This window comes from Spermophilus citellus, assembly GCF_964194105.1.
Source record: "Spermophilus citellus genome assembly, chromosome: 4".
NCBI lineage: Eukaryota > Metazoa > Chordata > Mammalia > Rodentia > Sciuridae > Spermophilus > Spermophilus citellus.
Window position 1 is genome coordinate 143,521,636 of NC_138185.1, and position 24,916 is coordinate 143,546,551.

At 34.2% G+C, this 24,916-nt stretch overlaps 1 protein-coding gene across 4 annotated transcripts in view; it reads left to right on the forward strand.

Annotated features, from left to right (window-relative positions):
- AQR (aquarius intron-binding spliceosomal factor) overlaps positions 1–22,504 on the forward strand; it is a 109,723-nt gene extending 87,219 nt beyond the window's left edge. For all 4 annotated transcript variants that reach the window (XM_081288689.1, XM_081288691.1, XM_081288690.1 and 1 more), the window contains 8 exons: positions 874–945; positions 1,974–2,161; positions 2,822–2,993; positions 5,731–5,901; positions 10,098–10,183; positions 14,309–14,483; positions 16,946–17,059; positions 20,530–22,504. In XM_081288689.1, coding sequence (XP_081144815.1) covers positions 874–945; positions 1,974–2,161; positions 2,822–2,993; positions 5,731–5,901; positions 10,098–10,183; positions 14,309–14,483; positions 16,946–17,059; positions 20,530–20,847 — 1,296 coding nt within the window. In that variant the 3' untranslated portion in view covers positions 20,848–22,504. The remainder of the gene's footprint in view (positions 1–873; positions 946–1,973; positions 2,162–2,821; positions 2,994–5,730; positions 5,902–10,097; positions 10,184–14,308; positions 14,484–16,945; positions 17,060–20,529) is intronic.
- Positions 22,505–24,916: the final 2,412 nt, after the last annotated feature.

A 24,916-nucleotide genomic window follows, 5' to 3' on the forward strand; every position in this document is an offset into this window, starting at 1 on the left:
TTTTGTTCTTGAGACTGACATATAAAATGTAATTTGAATTTGACATTAAATTATATTAGTTAAATAACAAGGGAAAATTATGCAACCATAACTAGCATTTGATTCTTTGATGCAGTTTTTCACAAATTTCCAAATTTTATACATCTAAAAATGTTTAGCATGAGTGATGATAGATTTTTAAAAATATTTTTAATACTGGATATATTTTTTCAAACTTCAGAGTTTAAAAACCTTTGTAGATCTGTTTAATATAAAACAGGCAGCCCTCTACTCCCTTGCATTGGCCATAAGGCTTTTTTTTCCCCCCTGATAGAATGTGAAAGATTTGAAACCAGAAGGGGATATGATCCTGTGACTGTTTGTTAGTGGCTTAAGGGAAGCAAGACAAGAAGGGAAAGGACAAATGTGTTGGCCTGGACTATAGTGGTAGTTTTGGTAGAAATAGAGGAAAGTAAAATAGATTTTAGAGGCAGTTTTGAAGGTAAAATTGACACACTTTGGTGGTGGATGGAATGCCTAGGTTTGAAACAGAAATGGATTGTTATGATCAGTGTAGGATTCATAAGGGGGAAAAAAATTACCCCCAAATACTATCTAGGGTAAGAATACCAATAGGAATGACATCATATATACTATAAATCAATTCTTGATTATGTAGAATGTGAAGAACTAAACTGAACTAAATAGATACTGCAATCCAGGAAGTGATGTGCAAGATCTCCTCAATGTAAATATATTTGGGAGGAGGGGGTCTTTCCTGAGGTTAGAGATGTGATCTGAAATTCTTATGTTTTTGGTGATTGCTGTGGTTATGGTGGTAGTTGTTTGGCTTTTGAGCTATTTTTTCAACAAATTTTTCTTTTCCTTTTTTAGTATGACAACATTTTAATGGAAGAGGCTGCTCAAATTCTGGAGATAGAAACTTTTATACCTCTTCTCCTACAGGTAAGAAATTAAGAATTCTTGGGGACAACATCTAAAAGCTGTATAGTTTACTCGTTTTCACAATTTTCTATTCTCTTTAACTTCATTTTGTTTGCCATTCTATTTTAAGTTTGCAAGTTTCCTTTAATCTATTTATAGGCCATGTAGTAATTTGTTTTGCTTTTGGGAATACTATTCTAAAAATTCATGGTTTATATCTACATAGTAGCTTTGAAAAGACAGTAATTTTAATTAAGGAATTGTTGTTATGCATTTTGAGGGGAAGATGAGTTATATTTTTCATATCTTTTGTTGGAGTTGTTCTGTCTGGAATTGTTTCTGATGTTTACTGAGTACATTGGTTTATTATATGGCTGTGTTTTTGAGGTAAATGGTGGTATATCAAGAATTTTCTTACTGTACAATATTATTTACTATTGAAGCATTAAAAACAATGTGGAATTCTCTGGGTAGTTTAGAGTAGTTATATTTTTAATTGAGTTACAAAAACTTTTATAAGCCAAGCTATCTGGAGCTTGGAATGTGTTTTATTCAACAGTGTATGTTTCAAGGAATAAGGAGGCATGTAAGGTAGGAAATTATAGTAGTAGTGGAAGAAATTAGACAAGGTACAGTTTTTATCATGTTAAGTTCAAAGCAGGTCCTTTGCACAATTGTAAAACAAGGTGTTTACTTTGACATTTATCCATTTCTCCTCGGGGCTTCTCTTTTTTTTCTGTAACTCTTCCAAAAGTTGACCTAAGCCTTGAAGACTTTTTTAGATTACCATAACTGTTAAGGTAGGGTAATTCCATTGCTTCCTCAATTCTTCCACCTCCCTTTGCCCAAGAGCAATGGCACCCATACCTGATTCGTATGTTATTCTACAAATTTGCCAGACTCTTCTCTGTGTGGATCTATCTAGTACAGGTCAATAATTTAAGTTAATAATGCCATTTGATGAAGAAAAGTCTTTTGCACGATAATTTAGAGACTAGCTAATGCACTAGAGTGTAGTATTTTACTATTTTTCTACCTTTAATTTCTAGAATCCTCAGGATGGGTTTAGCCGACTGAAACGATGGATCATGATTGGTGATCATCACCAGTTACCTCCAGTAATTAAGAACATGGCCTTTCAGAAGTATTCAAACATGGAGCAGTCTCTGTTTACTCGCTTTGTTCGTGTTGGTGTTCCTACTGTGGACCTCGATGCTCAAGGGAGAGCCAGAGCAAGGTAAAGGTGACAGAGAGAAAAAACATTTCTCTGCAAGACATCAGCTCCATTATCCAAGTATTTGTAAACATCTCTTATAAAAGATTTTAGCTTTCCTATTATCCAGGAACTTGCCAATTGCAAATGTGAAAGCGCCTTTGTTGCCTTTTGCACAAAAGATGTGAATTGACCAAATAAGTTACTGTCTTCATTATATTGAGATTAACTTAAGTGTCTTATAATCTAAAGACTTCACTTGTTCCTTTTCCCTTCTTCATGTCCCCCAGAGATAGAGTTAATATAATTTTGAAACCTAAAGCAAAAGTATACAAGAGTAGAATACAATTCTCACTTCGTAGAGTACCAGCCCCATCTTATAGTTATTTACTTCCAATGTACTCAGTTTACAGGTTCTTCCCTGATTTTTTAATTGATGGCATAACGATAGCAGTTACCTCAGAGAGTGCAATAGAGCTACCATTTTTGTAATGTTTTCAGTCTCTTGACTGTTAGTTACTTGAAGAGACTAAGGATGAAAAGCAATTATTGCTAAAAAGATGAGAAAAAATGGGTAACATGAAAATTAAAGCACAGCTCCTTATAAACCTCCTATGTGTATTAGAAGGGATTTCATGTTGCTAATCTTTCTTGTTTGGGGTGGGGGGATTTCTCTTTGAAAAGCTTGTGCAACCTCTACAACTGGCGATACAAGAATCTAGGAAACTTACCCCATGTGCAGCTCTTGCCAGAGTTCAGCACAGCAAATGCTGGCTTACTGTATGACTTCCAGCTCATTAATGTTGAAGATTTTCAGGGAGTAGGAGAATCAGAACCTAATCCTTACTTTTATCAGGTAAGAAAAGATGTGACACTTTTAAAAAAAAATATATATATATATATATATATATTATTTATTAGTTGTAGTTGGACACAATACCTCTATTTTATTTACTTATATTTATGTGGTGCTAAGTATCAAACCCAGGGCCTTGGGCATGCTAGGCGAGCGCTCTACCACTGAGCCACAACCCCAGCCCAAGATGTGACACTTTTAAGTTCATTTTGCATTTGCCTGGTTGAAATACTACCTAATTGAGTGATGCTGAACCATTTGGCTAGCCACTGAAAAAAGGAAAGTTTAGAGCCCCACCTTATAACACAAAAGCCATTCATTTTCAGATGAATTAAAGGTACATCCAACATACTAAAAACTACTAAAAGTTAATATATAATGTAAGAAAGAGCTTTCTAAGCTTCTTAACCAAAGCAAAAATTACAAAAGAAAAATATTGATTGATTTAAGAGAAAATTTAACATTTGCAAATAATAGGTTGAATTCTGCATATGTATAACTTGGTCAATTTTTAAAAATTAATCCCCTAACAGAAAAATACAATAATAAGAATATTCATATCACAAAAAGTTAATAGGTTTATAACAATTATCATTCACTGGATCAGGCAATATTCAGTGTTGCGAAGTTGTTTTGGGGGAATTCTCAAACAGTGCTAGTAGGAAAACAATTTGTAAACAGATGTTAGATTCTCACTTATAGAAATTTATCCTAAGCAAATATTTGAACAGCTTTGCAAAGATTTACATACTAAAATATTCATCACTGCTTAAGTATTTTGGAAGTGAGAAACAGTTCAAATATCTACTAATACAGATTAAATTATTACATATCCATTAGAAATACTGAATAGCCACTAAAATAATAACATTATAAATTTGTTTATTGACAGGAAAAATATTTATGCTGTATCAAATTAAAAATGTAAGTTGCTAAGCATATCTGTAGAGTCTCGCTTGATTTATAAAATGAAACAGCAAAATATATATAGAAATATGTACAGATAACCTATACAAAAAAGATTTGATGGCATATGCACCAAAAAATAACAATCCCTGAGGGGTTATTTTAAATTTTTCTTTTTGCTTTTTCCTAACAGCAATATATTCATTATGTATTACTATATAAATTAGATACCTTGAGTTATATATGAAAAAGCATCATGTATTATTGACTTAAATGTGTATATATCTGTATATATACATATATAGATAGATAGATACATACATACATAAAAAATATGGATGTAAATTCTTTTATCCCACCAAATATTTGCTTGTATTAAATTAGGTTACTATATGTGTATATTTATAGCCTGGGAACACATGTGACCTTTAAGTGATAACTTTTAAAAATATTAGAACCTAAGTAAAATTGGTAATATGTTTCATAATTAGCCACCTTTGGGGATGATTAAGGATTCTGTCAGTATTCTAATTGATGTTTTTATTATGTAATGGTTTGGGGAATTTTCCATTGAGTCAGTTTTGTTACCTAAGCTACACTTGTAGTATTGACTTGGAACATTATCATCCTGTTTGGTTCTCTGTTTGGTTCTCTTATTGATTAGTTCTAATTCTGGATGAGTTTTCAGTATTTCAAGAAATAAATGTATTTTAAAATGATGATTTATATTTTACTTTTAAATATATTTCTGAACAGTTGAAAACATTATCCCCCCAAATAAGAACACTTTGCATTTAAGCAATATATTTGAAATAGTTGTATCTAAAAGGGAAAGGATGGACAAATGAATAAAAGTTGCTAATTTGAAGGGGTCTTAATTTATTTTGCCCAAGTCCTAAAGTGTTTGTTAAAATATAATTCAAATTGTTTTATTGCTAATACTTTATGTCTGATCTTTGGGCAGGGTACCAAGTTGAGCAGTGCTTATTTTTTGCATGAATAAAGAAATGGACTCTTTTTATTGAGAACTCTCCACATGTATCTTGCCAAAGATACTCAAATCCTGTAGACTGAATTTTAGCCCAAACTTTTACTATGGTCATTTCCACGATTACCAATTTGTTCCTGTGTCTATATTAGAACCCATACTTAGATAAATGTATTTTGCTACCAGTATGGAAAATGGAAAGATTTTATACTGTCATGCGGCTGCTTTTCTCTCCCATCTACCAAAAGACTAGAAAAATTTAAATGAAAGAGATAACTCAGGCTGTGTGTCACCAAGAACCAGAATATAAATGATATTCTGAAGGTCTTCCAGTAATTTTCCCATTGCCTTTGCCTAAAATCCATCTTCTTTGTTTCTTAATGTTCATGTTGTGTTCTCATTTTGCTTTCTTCTTTCTTCTAGTACTTTGAATTTAGTAAACTGGACTAAATAGCTTTGTGTATGATTCTTCACCTTGAAGTTAGACTGGATTTGTACTAGATTCCTGGATAAGTTACTTTGTTCCTTTATATTAAAATTTCTTTTTATAGCTACAATTTCAGTATATTGTATAACAGTGTGATTGTTGTGGTCCCAAGAATATCAGGCCTTCAAGTTGGTGACTTTTGTATTATGACTATGCCATGTATTATACATATGTTCCAAATATCAAAATTTTTATCAGTATTAACCTAGAATAAAATTATCCCTCAATTTTACCAAAGTGTTCACTTGTCTAGGTTATTTGCTTCACTTTTCTTGAGGCTACTAGATAAGCCATTTTCTCTATAAAATCGAAACAAAAAGAAATAAATGGACAATCTGATTATGTTTGCATTACAGAATCTTGGAGAGGCAGAATATGTAGTAGCACTTTTTATGTATATGTGCTTACTTGGTTATCCTGCGGACAGGATCAGTATTCTAACAACTTATAATGGCCAAAAGCATCTAATTCGTGACATCATCAATAGACGATGTGGGAATAATCCATTGATTGGAAGGCCAAATAAGGTAATTTTATGACTATAGTATGTTCTGTTATTCATCATTTTGGCAAGATGGAGTGGCTTATATTTATTATGAGTTACTTATACTGCTCCACCTTGCCTCTTAGCTGTCTTCTATTAAGATATGTGAGAAAATGAAATAATAGGAATTATAAATAATTCTGTGGCAATTCTGACAGTTTTACTGCTTTGCTGTGAACTTATATCTCAACTACTAGATTGAGATTTTTGTTGATATTAATCAGAGATGTTTCTAAAACATTTAATTGGTAAAATGGTAGATAACAAAATTTCATTGTAATTTAGGTACTATTACAGAAATATGAACTGGAGCATTTTTTTTCTCTTGCAATGAGATAATTTGAGCAGCTTTTTAGTGTGTACATAGGGGGCTAAGGGTTGTCTTGGAGGATAAAGGAAGTTTGTAAAGTACATTCAAACCTAAGGATTTTTTACAAATTTTTAATGTAATGAAAAATGATAAACAATATCAAAAGTAAATATGATTGATTTTATTAATGAAGGGTTGAATAAATTAGAATAATAAAATATAAATGTAACATTACTGATTATTGTGACTGTGGTAAGAAACATGGCTATGTAAAAGCTATTTAACCTTTTCTTGGAAATCACCCAAAATAACAGGAAAATGGGAGGAAGAGGGGACAAATTTCATTTTTAGTGAGATTACACAGATCAGGTGGCTTGACTAAGATCAGGAAGAAAATATAGGAGGAAAAGAATTCTGTGGACTATTATTCAAGTGCCAGCAAAAACACATTCTGAAGATGAGAAGCATACTTTGAAGGATTAAGTCACATTCTTGCTTTTCAAATGCAGATGTGGGATTGGTTCAAAGAAACCTGCAGGTGAGCTATATTTACAGGATGTAGACTCTGCTGTAGCCAGGAAAAGAAGGCCTTTTTTTGTGAAAATTATCCATCCTTTAGAAAACAGCCCCTTGCTCACCCTTAGCTAATTTAAGAAACCCACTTATTCAGTGATGAATTGTGAGAGGAAGTAGCACAAGCTCAATTTATATAGGGAAAAAAAATGAGTAAAGGAATATTAAAACCTAGACAAGATAGGCTGGGAGCAGTAGTGCACACCTGTATCCCAGCTACTTGGGAGGCTGAGCCAGTAGGCTCACTTGAGGCCAGGCATTTGAGGCCAGCCTGGGTAACAGTGAGACCCTATCTGGAAAAAAAGGCATGAATTTTAAAGTACTTATTAAAGTAACCATCCCATAAAGAAAGGCTACAAAATAAAGAAATCCAATAATTCAGGAAGAAATTAAATGTAAGGTATAAGAAAATAAAACCAGAGGAATTAAAAACAAAATTAATAGCAATACAAAAGAATATACTACAGGGTACTGTAAAAGGAATATAGAGAGTGAAAAAGAAAAATTGATAACTTTGAAATATAGAGAGTTTAGAAATACAAAGACCTGAGAAGATGGAAAGATCTCCCATGTTCTTGGATAGACAGAATTAATATTGTCAAAATTGTCAGAATGGCCTTACTACCAAAAGTGTTAACAGATTTAATGCAATTCCTATCAAAATCCCAATGACATTCTTCAGACAACTAGAAAAAGCAATTGTGAAGTTCATTTGGAAAAATAAGAGACCCAGAATAACCAAAACAATCCTTAGCAAGAAGAGTGAAGCGGGAGGCATCACAATATCAGATCTTGAACTACTACAGAGCTATAGTAACAAAAATGGCATGGTATTGGCACCAAAATAAGCATGTAGACCAATGGTACAGAATAGAGGACACAGAAACAAACCCACATAAATACAGTTATGTCATACTAGACAAGGGTACAAAAAACAAACGTTGGAGAAAAGATAGGCTATTCAACAAAAGATGCTGGGAAAACTGGAGATCCATATGTAGCAAAATGAAATTAAACCCATTTCATCCTGCACAAAACTCAAAGTGAATCAAAGACTTAGGCACTAGAACAGAGACCCTGTGCCTAGTAGATGATAAAGTAGGCCCAAATCTTTATCATGTTGGCCTAGGATCTGACTTCCTTAACAAGACGCCTAAAGTGCAGAAGCAAAATCAATAATCAATAAATGGAATGGATTGAAACTGAAGAGCTTCTTCTCAGCAAAGAAAATAATCAACAACGTGAAGAGAGAGCCTATAGAATGGGAGAAAATCCTTACCACATACACCTCAGATACAGCATTGATCTCCAGGATATATAAAGAACTCAAAAAACTTACCGCCAAAAAACCAGATAATCCAATCAATAAATGGCTAAGGAACTGAACACACACTTCACAGAAGAAGCAATATAACCAATCAACAAATATATGAAAAAAATGTTCAGTATCTCTAGCAATTAGAGAAATGCAAATCAAAACTACTCTAAGATTTCATCTCACTCCAGTCAGAATGACAATCATCAAGAATATAGGCAACAATAAGTGTTGGTGATGATATAGGGAAAAAGGAACACTCGTACATTGCTGGTGGGACTGCAAATTGGTACAGCCACCCTGGAAAACAGTATGAAGGTTCCTCAGAAAACTTAGAGAGGAACCACCATTTTTGATCCAGTTATTACCACTCCTTGCCATAATACCCAAAGGACTTAAAATTAGCATATTAAAGTAACACAAGCCCATCAATGTCTATAGCAGCTCAGTTCACATTAGCTAAACTGTGGGACCAACTTAGATGCCCTTCAACAGATCAATAGATAAAGAAAATGTGGTATATATATACACAGTGGAATACTAAGCCTTAAAAAAGAATGAAATTATGTCATTTGCTGGTAAATTGATGGAGCTGGAGAATATTGTGCTAAGCAAAATAAGAATCAAGAAGATGGAAATAGGGTGGTTCTGGGGTTGGGCTGCAGGGTGGGTTCAGTGATATTAATAAGGACCAAGGTTCATTTCATCCTTTTGCCCAAACCAGTCTTAGTGTGTGAACCTAGCTCAGACAAGCTATCCACCTGGTCAGGAAAGCAACAGAATTTCCAAGTGTAAAACCACACATTATAACAGAGAACTTGTATCTAGACTATATATAAACTTCTATAAAAATCCTTAGATAACATAATACAAAAATGGGAAAATTATTTGAACAGATACTAGAAGACCTACAAGTAGCCAGTGAGACCCCCAAAATTCTTTACCATCATTAATTGTCAGAAATGTAAGTTAAAACACAATAATATACTACTACACATCCAATAGAGTAGGTAAAATTAAAAAGAATGACAGTATAATAAGTGTTGACAAGGATGTGGAAAAATCTGGAACTCATGAACTGGAACATTGCTGTGAATATATATGTACAGTGGTGGTATAGCAATTTTGAAAAACAGTTTGACAGTTTCTTGTCAAGCTTAAGTATATACTTAACCATATTGCCCAGCAAGTTCACTCTTAGGTATTTATCCAAGAACAAGGAAACTATATGTCTACAAAAATATTTGCACTTGAATATTCAATGCAGCTCTGTTCAAAGTAGCATCAAAATTAATCAAATTATATACTTAAAATGAGCACATTTTCTTATATATAAGCTGTGAAGTTAAATTAAAAAGAAGTATTTCAGTAATTTCCTAAATGTAGAGGGATTATAAATTACAGTTTGTTAGAGGGTAAACAGAACATTTTTTTTTTAAATTGGGTAAAAAAGGACTAAGGGCCTAAATGTTAAACCTTTCCGAATTTCCCTATTTGTAGGTGTATTCTCAAACTGAACAGAAAGTATGATGAAGATTATTTGTTATTGTTATTCTTGTTTTCTTTCATGGAGGAATGCTGTAGACAAATACTAGGAATATATAGATTAATAAATAAGCATACTGTTACATTTCTGAGCATTAAACTTGACACTACCAGTTAATAAGGCAAACATAGTGCCTGCTTTCATGAAGCTTGGCAGTCTAATAGGAGGAGACTCTTGAATTCTAAAAATAATTACTAGCAAAGATAAAGACAGGTGTCTTAAGTGTGAATAACTTAAGGATATAGGGTATTGGGGTTTCTGCAATCTGTTTAACAGTATTCATTAACTTGCTTTTACAATTCCAATCATGACTGTGTTTCTTTGGGGATTGATTAAGAGTAACGTGATTGTTTCTAGCACATTATTTAAATAATGTCTAGAGCCTTTTTATTGTGGTTTTGAAAATATACCATGTTTCTCATTATGTCTTCCTAGGTGACAACTGTTGATAGATTTCAAGGTCAACAGAATGATTACATTCTTCTTTCTCTTGTACGAACCAGGGCAGTGGGTCATCTGAGGTACGTAGGAAAAATTTTTAACGGCTTATTTAACTTTACTATTTCAATTTTGAATCTCAGTGGCAAAGTAGTTTCTAATTTTTACGTTTAAATATATATAGTTATAATTAATCATTATAGCGACTTCTGGTGCTTTTTGTTGGAATGTAACATTATCAAATTCCTTGTGTAGTTCACTATTGTTTTTTTTGCTTACTGCATTTTTTCCTCTTAAATGTTTTAGTATTTTAGCTTTTTTATTCTTTAATTACTTTCAAAAATAGAAATTTTATCAAAAAATCTTAATCTATGTCTGATAGAAATAGTATCAGAAATTATATCAGGTAAAGTCTCCTCAGAGGAAATTTTTCATCGTGTAGGATTCTGATTTTCCTCCCCATATGTACTCTTTCAGCTTCAGTGTTAAGGGATAGAAGAGCCACTTGTTCTCCTAGGATTGAGAATTGTCAAAACAAACAATAATCTATTTTTATCATTATTTGTGGCATATTTATGTGTTAGAGATTTATGGGAATAATATCTTTTTATTACAAAGCAGTCTTTTAGTTTTATATAAACCTTCATCTTATGTGACTTTATATAGCAAAATTATATGGAGAGTTTGTTATTTTATTTGGTAGATATAAAAACAAGTGCCCCCCCCCCCCAACTCTTGTATGTTGTCATTAAATCAAGATCTATTTGGAGCTTAACCTAGTTATGAAATTCCATTAGCCCAATAACTTTTATGTAAGAGTAAGCAAAAAATATAACATTTTAAGAAATTGCTTGGAGATAACATTTTTAAATAGTTTATTTTTGCTTATTTATTGAAGTTTCAAGCATGTATTTAAAGTCTTTGCTTTTCCAAAAGCCATTCCTTTCCTCACTGACTTTTATAATTAATTAGCCATCATTATGGTTTACATAATTAAGATCTCTCAAAACTTTATGGTATGAATTTATGAATGCTGCTTCCTCTTCTCCCTCCTTACACTGTAGTACCATGCCTCTTTCAGATTCCAATAACTTTAGTTCTCTGCTGTTCTTTGTTTTATTTTTCTGAAAACTTTTTAAAAGGGTTTTTTTTTTTTTTTTTGATGATGAAACTTTTATTGTGCAAGTCAGCTTTCTATCATTGTGACAGAATACCTGAGAAAAACAACTTAAGGGAAGAAAGATTTTGGCTCACAGTTTCACAAGTTTTAGTCTATAGTCACTTAGTTCTCTTGTCTGTGGGCCTGTGGTGAGACAGAGCTTTATGGGTAGAAAGGGCATGACAGAACAAAGCTGTTTAACTTTATGTGGCCAAGAAGCAGGGAGTGAAAGAGAAAGGGGCTGGTATCTCAGTATACCCTTCTTCTAAAGTTTTCATCACCTCCCAGTGGTAAGTACCAAGCCTTCAACACAGCTTTTATATGGACATTCCAGATCTAAATTATAACATGATGAAATGAAGAGTTAAAACAGAACCTGATTTCAGTATTTTCTTGCATATCAATTTTCTAAGTAAAAATACCTTTATCCAAATAAATTAGTCTTTGTATTTGCCAAACTTATCTTTTGAAAATCCAACTTCTTCGTCAGGGTATCATTACGGTGATGGTGGTGTTAGAATATAGATGTATCAACTATTTATGATTCCCATTACCCAGGTACCTTAGTCTAAATATCTTAACTAGACTTATCAAAACTCTATGTAGAACTTTTTGGTTTCTAGGGCTGATCCTTCATATCCTTTCTTTTATAAGTAGGAAAATATGTTTCAGGAGACTAAGGAAACCTACTTACTCTTTGGTGTATTTTATCTTTTAATAATAGCTTCATTGAGATAGAATTCATGTACCATAAAGTTCACCTATTTTATTTTAGTTCTTTTCATTTTTTGAGACAGGGTCTTACTAAGTCACTGAGAGTTTCAGTAAGTTGCCCATGTGGCCTCTAATGAGTGATCTTCATGTCTCAGGCTCCTGAGTCACTGGGATTATAGTGAAGCACCATGCCCAACCAGTTCACCTAGTTTAAGTGTATAATTTAATGGGTTTTTAGCTGCAGAATTATACAGCTATCTCCACAATCAATTTTAGAACATTCTCATTGCCTAATCAAGAAGCCCTATAATTACTAGCATTCGCTCCCCTTGTGTTCCCTCAAAACCCTTGATAACCACTATTCCACATTCTGTGGATTTGTCTGTTCTGAGTACTTAATACAAATGAAATCATACAATATGTGTTGTTGTTGTTTTTGTGTGTGTGTGTGACTGGCTTCTTTCACTTAACATAATGTATTCAAGGTTTATTGATGTTGTAGGTTGTATCAGTACTTCATTTCTTTTTATTGACCCATTCATCAGTTGATAGATATTGGGTTGTGTCCACTTAGTGACTATTATCAATAATGCTGCTATGAACATCCTTATACAAGTTTTTATGTAAGATTTGTTTTCTCTTGGGTGTAAACATAGGAGTGGAATTATTGGGCCATTTGTAATCTCTATAACCTTCTAGGTAACTGGCCATTTCTAAAGCCAGATTTGGACTTTTATCTTTGCCAGAGTATCCATTTTCAAACTTGTTTTGAACTAAAGTACTGCCATATTCTTTTATCCACACCTTTTTTCATCAGCATAGACTAATTGTGTGAGTAGGAACCAGATTGTTAGCTTCAGTTCCAGAGTCCTTTTTGAGGACATTGTGGAACTATTTAGAAGCCAGAATCATGAAACACTTCTGGTCCCTTTTCCATCATTCATTGTCCTCTTGCCCAGCTGATTTGTACAGTTTAGGTACCAGTGGACATGCTTGTGACCTGTTAGGAACAAAATAGTAATGCTAGAACTTTCTGTTATTTCTTGGAAGGGGTTCTTACAGAGTGCTGACTTTGTTGCTGAACAGTGTTCTTTTGCAGCCCTCTTCTGGGGACCAAGAAAGAAGGTGGTAATCCCCATTGCCCTGCTTTCAAGACAGAGCTCCAAGGAACCCTGCCCACTCATGCTTTTTGTCTTTGTTTTTTTGCCTGGTAATTTGTTATGTTCATAGTGTTTGATCATTCATTTATCAATTACTTTCAGAACCACCCATTTTTTGCCAGTGTGCTAGCTTCTCAAAATATAATAATATAGCATTCATGATCTCTGCCCTTATGGAGTTTAGAATCCATTAAAAAATATCATGGGAAGATCCTACCCTTGAATCTGCAGATTTCAGTTCACCTGTTCATATATACAACAGACATGACACAAAAACCTCTTCACTGGAATACGACACCGAGGATTGGAGGGAAGAGTTCTCTCAGAGCAACTGGTGCAGTGGCCACTGTAATTGCACTGGTTCTTTGTTTGTGTTTACAGATAAAGCTTTCTGGATGTGAAGGGGAGAACTGAATATAATATAGTGATTGCCTTGGAAACAACAGTTTAAGTCACCTGCTTCCACCACTACTCCTTTTTTCCTATGACAATGATGTTGAAACCATAATTTCCTTTATAATATTTTTGTGAGAGCTCATGCTAAATAGTTCTAGTGTTATATATCCAGTTAGTGATGTGGAAGTACCCACCTATAGCTTGATTCCTTGGGGCTCTCAGAAAATATGGAGAAAATAAATTTTTTTTTTATTTTTAATATAATAAATTATTATTATAAAACATTGTGGGAAGAGTTACTGAGGAAGTAAAATCTGACTTTGATGGAGCCTAAGAATGTGGTAGGCAAAAGAAGTAGAAGGAGAGCTGGTTCAGATTGACTTAACAGCAATAATACAGTAAATTGGTCACTGATAACTGAACTAGGTCATAATATTAATAGAGTTACTTGGAGCTTCTAAGTCAATACATTGGATTTTTTTTTTTTTTTTTTTTTTTTGGTGTGCGTGTGTGTGTGTGATCTTCTTCCCTTTCCCTAAAAAAGCCAACAAGAGATTAATAATAAAGCAGTAACTTTTTACTTGGTCTACTGGTCATATAACATTGATTGCCTGTATGAGTTACCTAATGTATTAAGTTTTAAGAAGCTTTATGTTTTTGATTGCCATAGCTTAATAGAACTATTTAGTGGAGTCTGTGGGGGAAAAAAAAGAAAAAATAAGCTGCATAAACATGTTATTAATCTTGAAGTGTGTCAATTATTTTGTTTGTTTCACAAGGGATGTCCGTCGCTTAGTAGTGGCCATGTCGAGAGCCAGACTTGGACTTTATATCTTCGCCAGAGTGTCTCTCTTCCAAAACTGTTTTGAACTAACTCCAGCTTTCAGCCAACTCACAGCCAGACCACTTCATCTGCATATAATTCCAACAGAACCTTTCCCAACCACTAGAAAGGTAGGACTTCTCTTTGTTGAATAGAGAAACATTTTTCATAATGGGAAACTGGGATCGTCTTACATATAACTACATTAGCCAGGAACATACAGTCACTGATTTAAAATACTCCTTATACCAAGGGACTCAATTAGATTTTCTACATAAAAATAATATCAGCTAACATTCATTGATTTTTACCATGTGTCTGGCCATTTGCTGTTAAGTAAGAGAAGTTAAGTAGTTGTAGCCATGTATCTAGTAGATGCAAGATACAAGATTTGAAACCCCAGGCAGTCTGATTCCAGAGTCCATATGAGTAATCATTTTACTATGTATCCTCTCTTCTGTTTTGTGAGGAGAACTAAGCTATATACTCGATAACAGAATAATGAGTAGTTTAGTTCTTAAGAGCTTATGTTCAAAAGAAATGGGGTCAGGAGAGCACATACTTTTAACAAAAAGATAAACTCAGAAATGCCACTCCCTTTTCCTACCAGCCTCCCTCTGTAGATAAGCAGTCTTTTTAGATCATATTTTATTCTCTTTGCATAAAGGAGCAGATACTTGTTTATTTTCTTATGTCATTTTCTTTCTTTCTTTTTTTAGTTTTAGGTTGACACAGTATCTTTATTTTTGTACATTTATGTGGTGCTGAGGATCAAATCCAGTGCCTCATGCATATTAGGTGAGAACTCTACCACTGAGCCACAACCCCAGCCCCTCATTTTCTTTCTTATGTGGAGGTTAGTTAGCATACTACAGACTTTGAGGTTTTGCTTTTTTCATTTCATTTCATTAGCATTTTTGGCGGTGGAGGGGGTTCTGGAGATTGAACCCAGGACCTTGTGCCTGCAAGGCAAGCACTCTGCCAACTCAGCTATATCCCCAGCCCATTAGATTTTAAGTAAAATTATTTTAAATGTTCATGGTATACTTCTTACCCCCTTCTCTCTTCAAAAAAAAAAAAAAAAAAAGAGGAAGGAGAAAAATAAATTGTGTATTTTTATAATAATATCAAGTATTTTTCTTTAACTACATTTTTATTTTTTTAATTTTTTTTAAGAAATGCTCCTATGGATATATAGGAAGAAAGAGTAGTGGAGAGGTTTGATGGGGTGGTATCACATAAAACCCTAAGTGCTAGCCTTTGTGTTGTGGACACAATCCCTTATCTCTGTTCTTCTCGGTTGTTTATAAACCAATTATTAGACAATTGTTCATTTTAAGATAGAATCCTTTTTCTTTATTAATTTTTTAAATTTGAATTTGTTATATATGACAGAATGAATTACAATTCATCTTATACATATAGAGCACAATTTTTCATATCTCTGGTTGTACACGAAGTAGAATCAGACCTCCTTTTTTCTTCATATATATTTTTTACCTTTATTATTTTCTGAATTGGTCCCTATCACAAGAAAGGGTAAAACTTTATAAGCATTTTATTAATAGGAAAGTTTTTAATCTTTATTCTAGGGCCATTTAGAAAGAAATATAAATTTTGTATTCATTTGCTTTACTGTTTTACACTGCTACAGTAATATTTCTCAGATTGTTATGAGACACTACTCTATAAGAATCACCTAATTCTAACCCAGATCTATTGAATCTAAATCCCAGGGAGCTTGAGCCCAGACATCTGCAATTTAACAGACTCCCTAAGGAGGACTCTGATAGACGTTACAAAGTGTGCAAAAGTGGGGCTCGGGTGTGGCTCAGTGGTGGAGTGCTCGCCTAGCATGCACGAGGCACTGGGTTCAATCCTCACCACCACATAAATGTAAAATATTGTGTTCACCTAAAACTTGAGAATAAATATACTTTAAAAAAAAAAGTGTGCAAAAGTATATTTGAATATTTACCACCATGACTAATAATAATGTGTTAACTTCTTCTATTTTAGAAAAACATAAATAGGAAGAATAATTTTAATATTTTCTTAATTATTTTATGAACACCTTTGGAGCATACACACCACTAAGAAGTGCTACTTTAGGGACTGGGGTTTTGGCTCAGCAGTAGAGCGCTTGGCTAGCACGTGTGAGACCCTGGGTTTGATCCTCAGCACCACAAAAATAAATAAATAAATAAAATAAAGGCATTGTTTCCAACTACAACTAAAAAATAAAATATGAAAAAAATAAGTGCTACTTTAGACCAAGTTGATTTATTTCCCTATTCAAACTATTTTCTCTTGTTAATTCTTCTAAAACCCATATTACATTTACCAGCTCAAAATTGTATTTAAAAACTAGTGACTCTTAACTTTCCTAGTGTGTAGCTTTTTTAGATTTAAATGGAATCATTACTTATTGGACTCTACACTTGTATTTTACTTATTTATTTTTTTTAAACTATGCTTAAATCCTCCAAACCCAACGTTGCTTACTAATAAGATACAGAAACAGCCTTCTATTGATATGTTAGTCTCTAGGGTTTTTCACTAGAAACTTAACTTTCTTTTTGCCTTCTTCTAGAACGGAGAAAGACCATCTCATGAAGTACAGATAATAAAAAATATGCCCCAGATGGCAAACTTTGTTTACAATATGTATATGCATTTGATACAAACCACACATCATTATCATCAGGTGAGTTCTCTTAAAATTGATTCTTATTTTCCTTGTTATAGAAAGAATTCTTCTCTTTTGTTAAATGAATCTTTAAATTCCTTGTGAGGAACCAACTAAAGTAGATTGTTGTTATTCATGTAGTATTCATGTTTTTAAAACATGTTTAAGTACATAACATTTGGCATACAGTAAGGTACATGTGTTTAAAATGGACAATTCTAAATATTGTGACACACACACACACACACACACATACCTGTCAAGCCATCATCACAGTCAAGATAATGAATATCCATTATCCTCCCAAAGTCTTCTTGTGCCACTTTAATCCCTCCTTGTTATCCTTCATCAGTGCCCTTTACACCTTCTGTAGGCCACCAAGGATCTGCTTTCTGCCATTAGTCTCCATTTTCAGGCATTTATATAAATGCAATCATACAGTATATATTTTTCTTTGTTTTTTTAACTACTTGTTACTCAGCATAATTGTTTTGTATTTCATTTGCATTCATGTTATATATATCAATAGTCCATTCCATTGTGTGGGTTTAGTGCAGTTTGCCCATGCACTTATTATAGGCATTTGGGTGGTTTAGTTTGGACTTTCACAAATGAAGCTGCTATAAACATTCTTGTACAAGTCCTTGCACTTTGTCTTGGTAAATATCTAGAAGTGGAGTTGCTGGATAATATGTTAAATATGTCTAACTTTCTCAGAAACCACAGCTCTGTTTTTCAGAATGAAAAACAGTACCACTTTATACTCTCTCCAGCTTTATGAGAGTCTAGGAATTCAACATATTCACCTATACTTGATGGAGTAGGTCTTTTTTTATTTTAGCAATTCTGATGTGTAGGTATGTAGTGATTTCAGTGTATTTTTAAATTTTTATTATCCTAATTTGAATGTCTTTTTATGTAGTGATTTGCCATCTGTATGTCTTTAGGGATATGTCTGTTCAGGTCTCTGGCTCATTTTTTTAGTAGGTTGTATGTTTTAGTGTGTTTATTGGACAGGTGTTTATGTATTTGGTGGCAAGTCCTTTATTAGATATGTGTTTTACAAATATTTTTCTCCTAGCCAGCTGTTGTGGCATATGCCTCTAATATCAGACTCAGGAAGCTGAGGCAGGAGGATGGCAAGGTAGAGGCCACACTAGGCAACTTAGTGAGATCTTATCTCAAAATAAAATAGGAAAAGGGCTGGGAATGTACAGCGATCCCACTCCTTGGTCTGTACCCAAAGGGCTTAAAAATAGCATAATACAGGGATACAGACACATCAATGTTTATAGCAGCATAATTCACAATAGCTAAACTGTGGAACCAACCTAGATGCCCTTCAGTTTATGAATAGATAAAGAAAATGTGGTGTGTGTGTGTATGTGTGTGTGTGTTCACACACACACATACACACACACACACATATAATGGAATACTATTCAGCATTAAAAGAGAATAAAATTATGGCATTTGTAGGTAAATGGATGGAGTTGGAGAATATAATGCTAAGTGAAGTTAGCCAACCCCAAAAAACCCAAATGGCAAATGTTTTTTTCTGATATAAGGAGGCTGATTCATAATGGGGTTGGGGTGGAGAGCATGGAAGAATTAGACAAACTCTAGATAGAGTAAAGGGGAGGGAGGAGCATGGGAGTGGGAAAGATGGTGAAATGAGTTGGATATTATTACCCTAAGTACATGTATGAAGACACGAATGGCATGAATATACTTGTGTACAACCAGAGATATGAAAAATTGTGATCTATATGTAAAATATGAATTGTAATTCATTCTGCTGTCATATATAACAAATTAGAAAAAAATAAATTTTAAAAGGGGGGAGGCTGGGAATGTAGCTTACTGGTAGAGTGTCTCTGGGTTCAATCCCCAGAACTACACACACACACACACACACAAATTTCCTCTTACTCTGTAATTTGTTCTTTCTTTTTTTAAGTAAAAACTCACCTCTAAATTTTGATGTTCAATATATAGAATTATTCTCCTATAATTCATGCATGTCCTAAAAATTTTGTAACCAAAGTTACAAAGATTTTCTTCTAGCAGTTGTATAGTTTTAGGTTTGACACTTACAAGTATGATATATTTTGAGACTCTTTTTTGTTATGATTCCAGGTAATGATGAATGTTATTCATTTGCATGATGTTTCAGCATCATTTCCTAAATAGACTATTTTTTTCCTCTGTTGAATTGCATATCAGATTAGTAGTCAAAAAAAGCAGTTGACCGTATTGTGACTCTTATTTCTGGACTCTCCGTTCTACTGTATTGTTACGTATGTCTGTCCTCTTGGGCATTATATTACCTTTATTATGGTAACTTTATAGTAAATCTTGAAATTGATCAACATGAATACTTTAGTTTTGTTCTTTTTCAAAACTATTTTAAATATTCTAGCTTCTTTGCTTTTCAAATTTAAAGTCATCTGGTTGATTTTGCCAAAAAAGCAGGTTGCAATATTTTTTATTTATTTTTTTATTAAATCCAGGGCATTTAACCACTGAGCCACATCCCCAGCTTTTATCATTTTTTAATTTTGAGATAGGGTTTCGCTAAGTTACTTAGGGCCTTGCTAAGTTGCTGAGGCTGACCTTGAACTTGTGATCCTCCTGCCTCAGCTTCCAGAGTCCCTGGAATTACAGGCATGCATTGTCACACCCGCATGCTGCAATTTTTAAATAGTATGTTTTGAAGAGTAAAATTGTTTAGGATCAATGTGGGGAGATTAACATCTTAAAATATTAGTCTTCCTTTCCATAATATGATGTATATCTCTCCATTTACTTAAATCTTCTTTGGATGCTCTCATAGTGTTTATAGTTTTCAGCATATAAACCTTACAGTTATTTTTTTAGCTTTTTTGATATTTCATAATTTCCAGCAAGGTAAACAGAGGAAGAGAGGCTATGTTTTAGCTACAGACTGCTGTGATGTGCAGAAGGCTGAGCATTTATAGCTGCTCCAGTTTTCTAGTTGAATGAGACCAACGTCTTGTGCCCTCCATGCTCCTCCCCCATCCCCCTGCCCTTTTTTCTTGGCTAGGATCCTCTCTACCTCTCTCAAGAGTTCTTCACTGAAGTTGGTTCTTTCTTGAGTTGGTGTGGCAGTCAGTCCTAATCAGCTATTTTTCTAAGCTTTACAGCATATTTCTTTGCTTAAAAATCAAATAGCTGTTCATGTTGTTTTCCTCTCTTGAGAATTTAGTATATACTTTGATCCTTAGTGTATGACATCATATGCCTTTATTAGCAGACCTCAGGCATTGTTATCACAGGAGTTACATTCATAATATAAAGTGGCCAGCAGTATTTTGGAGAATTCTAGCATAAACAGTATCTACTGGGAAAATGATATTAATATGAGAACTTGGCTTTGTACCACAGTGAGGTTTTGTTGTTGTTTTGTTTTTTCCTTTCAACTCATTGGGGTTGTCTTTTTTTTTTTTTTTTTTTTTTTTTTTAAGACTTTCTTACAGCTACCACCTGCGATGGTGGAAGAAGGCGAAGAAGGTCAAAGTCAAGAAACAGAATTGGAAGCAGAAGAAGAGGCCATGCTCATTCAAGCTGATGACATACCAAGTCCACCTGATGTCAGCTGTAGTCAAGAGACCCTGGCCTCTCAGCCTGATTCCACCCCCAATCAGACTGAGACCACTGCCAGTCAGACAGGAGCCAATTCCAGGCCAGAAACAATTACTGCTTCTGTGCCAGGAGCTGTAACTACACCAGTAAAGGCAACCACCCCTCAGGATGCCACATCTGCCCCAACAAAGACCAACTAGCCAAATTGTAGCCCTTTTTAGGGAGGACATTCAGTCATAAAGTCTAAGTAAAGTTACTTTTGGTATTTTACATTTGCTTCTGCTATTTCAATGGCACTAACTAATGTGCAGTCCTTATTTTTGTTAACTGGTTGTCCTGTATGTATTTTTAAATTATATGTATATAAACAGTTCAGTTTAATTTACTTAAACAGAAAGGCAAATAACTATTCCTTTGATATTTGATCACTGAGTGTATCTATCCTAATATGATTTCCTCTAGAATACATAAGACATACTTCACATTTTTAACAAACTCTAGACAAAAGGACAAAATACACTGGAATTAACTATAAGTGCTCTTGAGCAAATGTTCCAATTAGAGAGGAAATGGTTTCTTCTGTCATGCATACTGTGGGATATTTAAGTTCCATCATCTTTGATTTACCTTTTGTTTTTTTCTGTAAAGACATTCCACTAAGAGCCATAGGAAAAAGATTTCTGTAGTTTATCAAAGAGGTTTCCTTCCCAAGAATCTCAGAATGTATCAGAATCACCTAGGTTTGTTGTTTATTCTTAGAGTCCACCTCAGATTTGGTGAATCAGAAACTCAAAGGTTACAACAGGTCCTGCAGTCTGGTAGTGTTTGGGTTACTGGCAGAGTAGCATCAGGTAAGGCTGGTAAGGTTAAAGCAGGATTTGTCACTCAGCTAAATAGGAACACTCTGGGCAGAAAGCAGGACCCAGACTCTGGGCAACAATTCAGCTGACTTCATTCTTTGTGCAGGGTAGAAGACTCCCAGTGTGGAGTTCTGTTTTGTGTCATTTAGTTTTCTTTGTGGATAACAATCCACAAGGAGACCTTCAGGTGTGAAGTGTATCATATTTGGGAGGGTAGAGATATTAGGACCTTCCTATTCTAGTGTGATTAGCAAACCACTAGCCTTGGTTATCTTGGAAGTTTATTAGAAATGTAGAGATATGACCTCTGCTCCAGACCCATTAAATCTAAACCAGTATTTCAACAAAGTTCTCAGCTGATTTATTTGCATTTTCTGGTTTGAGAAGCACTATACTGAGATTATTGTGTTTTCTGACTACTGACCTCTGCCTATAAGGACTGTAAATGGGGTGGCCAGAGCACAAGAGATGGATATATCTAGGGGAAATTGCACTTATTCTCTTTACCCCATTTTGATCGTCTGCTAGGCTGGCTGAAGGAGCATTTCCCCAAAGCATATCTACTTAGAGAATTTGAGGAAAGAGTAAGAATTGTACCTCTCATCCTGGCAGTTTAAAGGGATGGTTAATTCATAAAGAAATTAAACCCAGAAAATTCTATCAGTTGTTGTTGTTGGGTTTTTTTTGTTGTTGTTGTTTGTTTGGTTTTTTTTTTTTTTTTTTTTTTTTTTGAGTGACCAGTGTTTGCTCAATTCTACCAGGCCGTTAGACACACCTAACACATCTAACTTCATTAGAACACTGTATAAATGTTAGGAGAGGAGGGGGAAGTGAAGGGAAATGAAAAGGAGTGAAATGTGAAGGAAACTGTACTAGGAATCCCTGGTCTATTTGTTATCAGAGTAAGGATCAAGCCAGTCTGTTACATAATTTCTCTGATATAAGAATTTGAAAGCAGGTGTTGTGGGCATCTGTATGAGGAATAGCACTCACAGAATTATTTTCATTTGTGAATATATGGTATCAGGCTAAGCAAGACAGAAAGAAGCTTTACTGTATTACAGTCTTTCCTGGAAAAGATTGATTTTTTTCTCTCTACCCTTTAGAGGATATGAATTATGATACCTGCAACCAAAATAAACAAACTGCTAGGCAGCTTTCTCAAACTGTTTTCCAAGTGTCACTTAGAAACTATCTCTCTGTCTAACTGGATGACCATACTTTTTTCTTTGCTGCTTGATTTTTCTACCACACTTTAAAAAACAAATGCAGGCGGAAGATGGGTAAGACTTTTGTCAAAGGAATTAAAAACTGGATGAGGATAGGGGGATTAAATTGTTCACTCACTGGGAAGGCCAGAGAGTTACAGAAAATCATGGAACTTTTAAAGGAATTTAAGAGATTCTTTTTTAAAACAATGAGGAAACAGAATGGAGAGGCTTAACATGGCTGGCAAATGGGACTGAGGGCAAAGTTAAGTCCATACTCCTAAGGCAGTGTTTTATTTATATTTCAAATCTATAAGAGTGATGGCTTTTACCAATTCAAGAGTTTTCTATATAACATGGGATTCTACAGACAGGTACTAGAGTCATTGACTATTGCAGATTAGTGTTCCCATTGCTCTCCATCCTGTTTTTCATATTTGAATATGTCATGATTTGGAATTCTATTTTTAAAAGGAGACCAAAAAGATGCATGCTAAGAGATTGAGCATGAAATGAAGCAATTCAAGTACTGAGACTTTTTTTCCCCCACAAAATGCTGAGTTAAGAAAGTTCATTACCAGCAGCTGAGAAATAATAACTCCATTGATTTGGGCAAATGAATGAGTAGATCTAAATAAACATTATCAGGACTCTTGAAGTTGGTGTGATGGTAAAAGTTGAGATGTTTTGCTAAATACTAAAAGAAAACTGCATAAGTGGATCATTTGTGTTTCTATTAAAATGAAATTTTTATGATCAAGAAATAGCATGATATTATAAAGCAAACTTTGCACTCACCCTGACCTTGCTTAAATTTCACCTAATTTGCTTATCAGCCTTTGATTTAAACTTAGGCAGGATTTACAACTTTATAACCTCTGTAAGCCCCAGTTTTCTTCATAAAAACAGGGAAGAAATCTGCTTGGGGTTGTTAGTTTGTTTTATAGAATAATGTTTATGAAAAGATCCAGCTCCTAGGCACTCAGCAAATATGTCTCTCTCCTCATTTTTCTCCAAAACTTTGTGACAATATAGTTAGTAAGTTGTCAACTAATCCTTTAACTTGACCACCTACCTATGTCCTTATCCAGAGAGCACAGAGGATGATGAAGGGGACATGTGATGCAATTGACATTTGAGGATGTATCAAAGATCAGGTCTTCTGGTTAGAAACTTCTCAGTCAGTCCATTAGAGCATTGAGGTTAGTCTCTGCTGAAACTAACATTCTCACAGAACAGTGTCACCAGAAGGATAGTCACTAGGTTCCATCATGCTTCTGATACGTGGAACTAATCAGGTCTAACAGTTGTGAATCCTGTACTGCCCCATCCTTAAATCATTTGTTATTGGATTTTCTTGGTTTTGTGCCTTGAGTGTGCTATTTTCTTATTTTTCAGTCATTCAAATGGTGTTTTCAGAGCTGTTTCTTCAATTAAATCAAGATACAAAAGATTTTTTAAAAATTCTTTTGTAGGAGCCAGAAGAGCTGTAAAAGATAAGCAGTGCTTTCTGTAGAAAACTCTTGGCCATTAGCTTTTATAATTATTAGGCAATCATTGATGTTAATAGATATTTAAGAATGGTGGAACTGGAACTGTACTTAAAGCCAGGCTTGTACGTGAAGATATGGGAGGCTATATTTCCTTTAGCCACTGGTACTCTTTAGTGCCCAAAAAAAGCTTTAATTAAATGGGATCTAGAAGCTTTTGATGCTCTGGTTTTTCTTCCTAGGAACAAACCCTAGCCCAGTCCCCTGGAGCAAGGCTCAGAATACAGTCTGGTTACCGCTGACAGTGTGCCAACTTTATTCTCTTAGCCCTCTCCCTTTGGCTTACACAAATTGCTGTGGTTGGTTAAGCTCTCTCACTTACATACAAAGTTTCTGGTCCTATTACTGTCCAGCGTATTTCAGAAAATACTATTGAAAAATACTCTGAAAAACCAATTTCCTTGGTCAAGTATGTTTGGGAAACAAAATGAGTTATTATTCCCCATTTGCAAAATCTCACTTGGCCAAATAAAGGTTCAAGAAGTTCTGCTGGAAAGACTCATGTTTATAATGTACCATTTCTCAAACTTTAGACCATAAAACATTTTTTTTTCTTTTTTGGTACTAGGAATTGAATTCAGGGGCACTCTATCACTGAGCCACATCCCCAGCCCTATTTTGCATTTTATTTAGAGGCAGGGTCTCACTGAG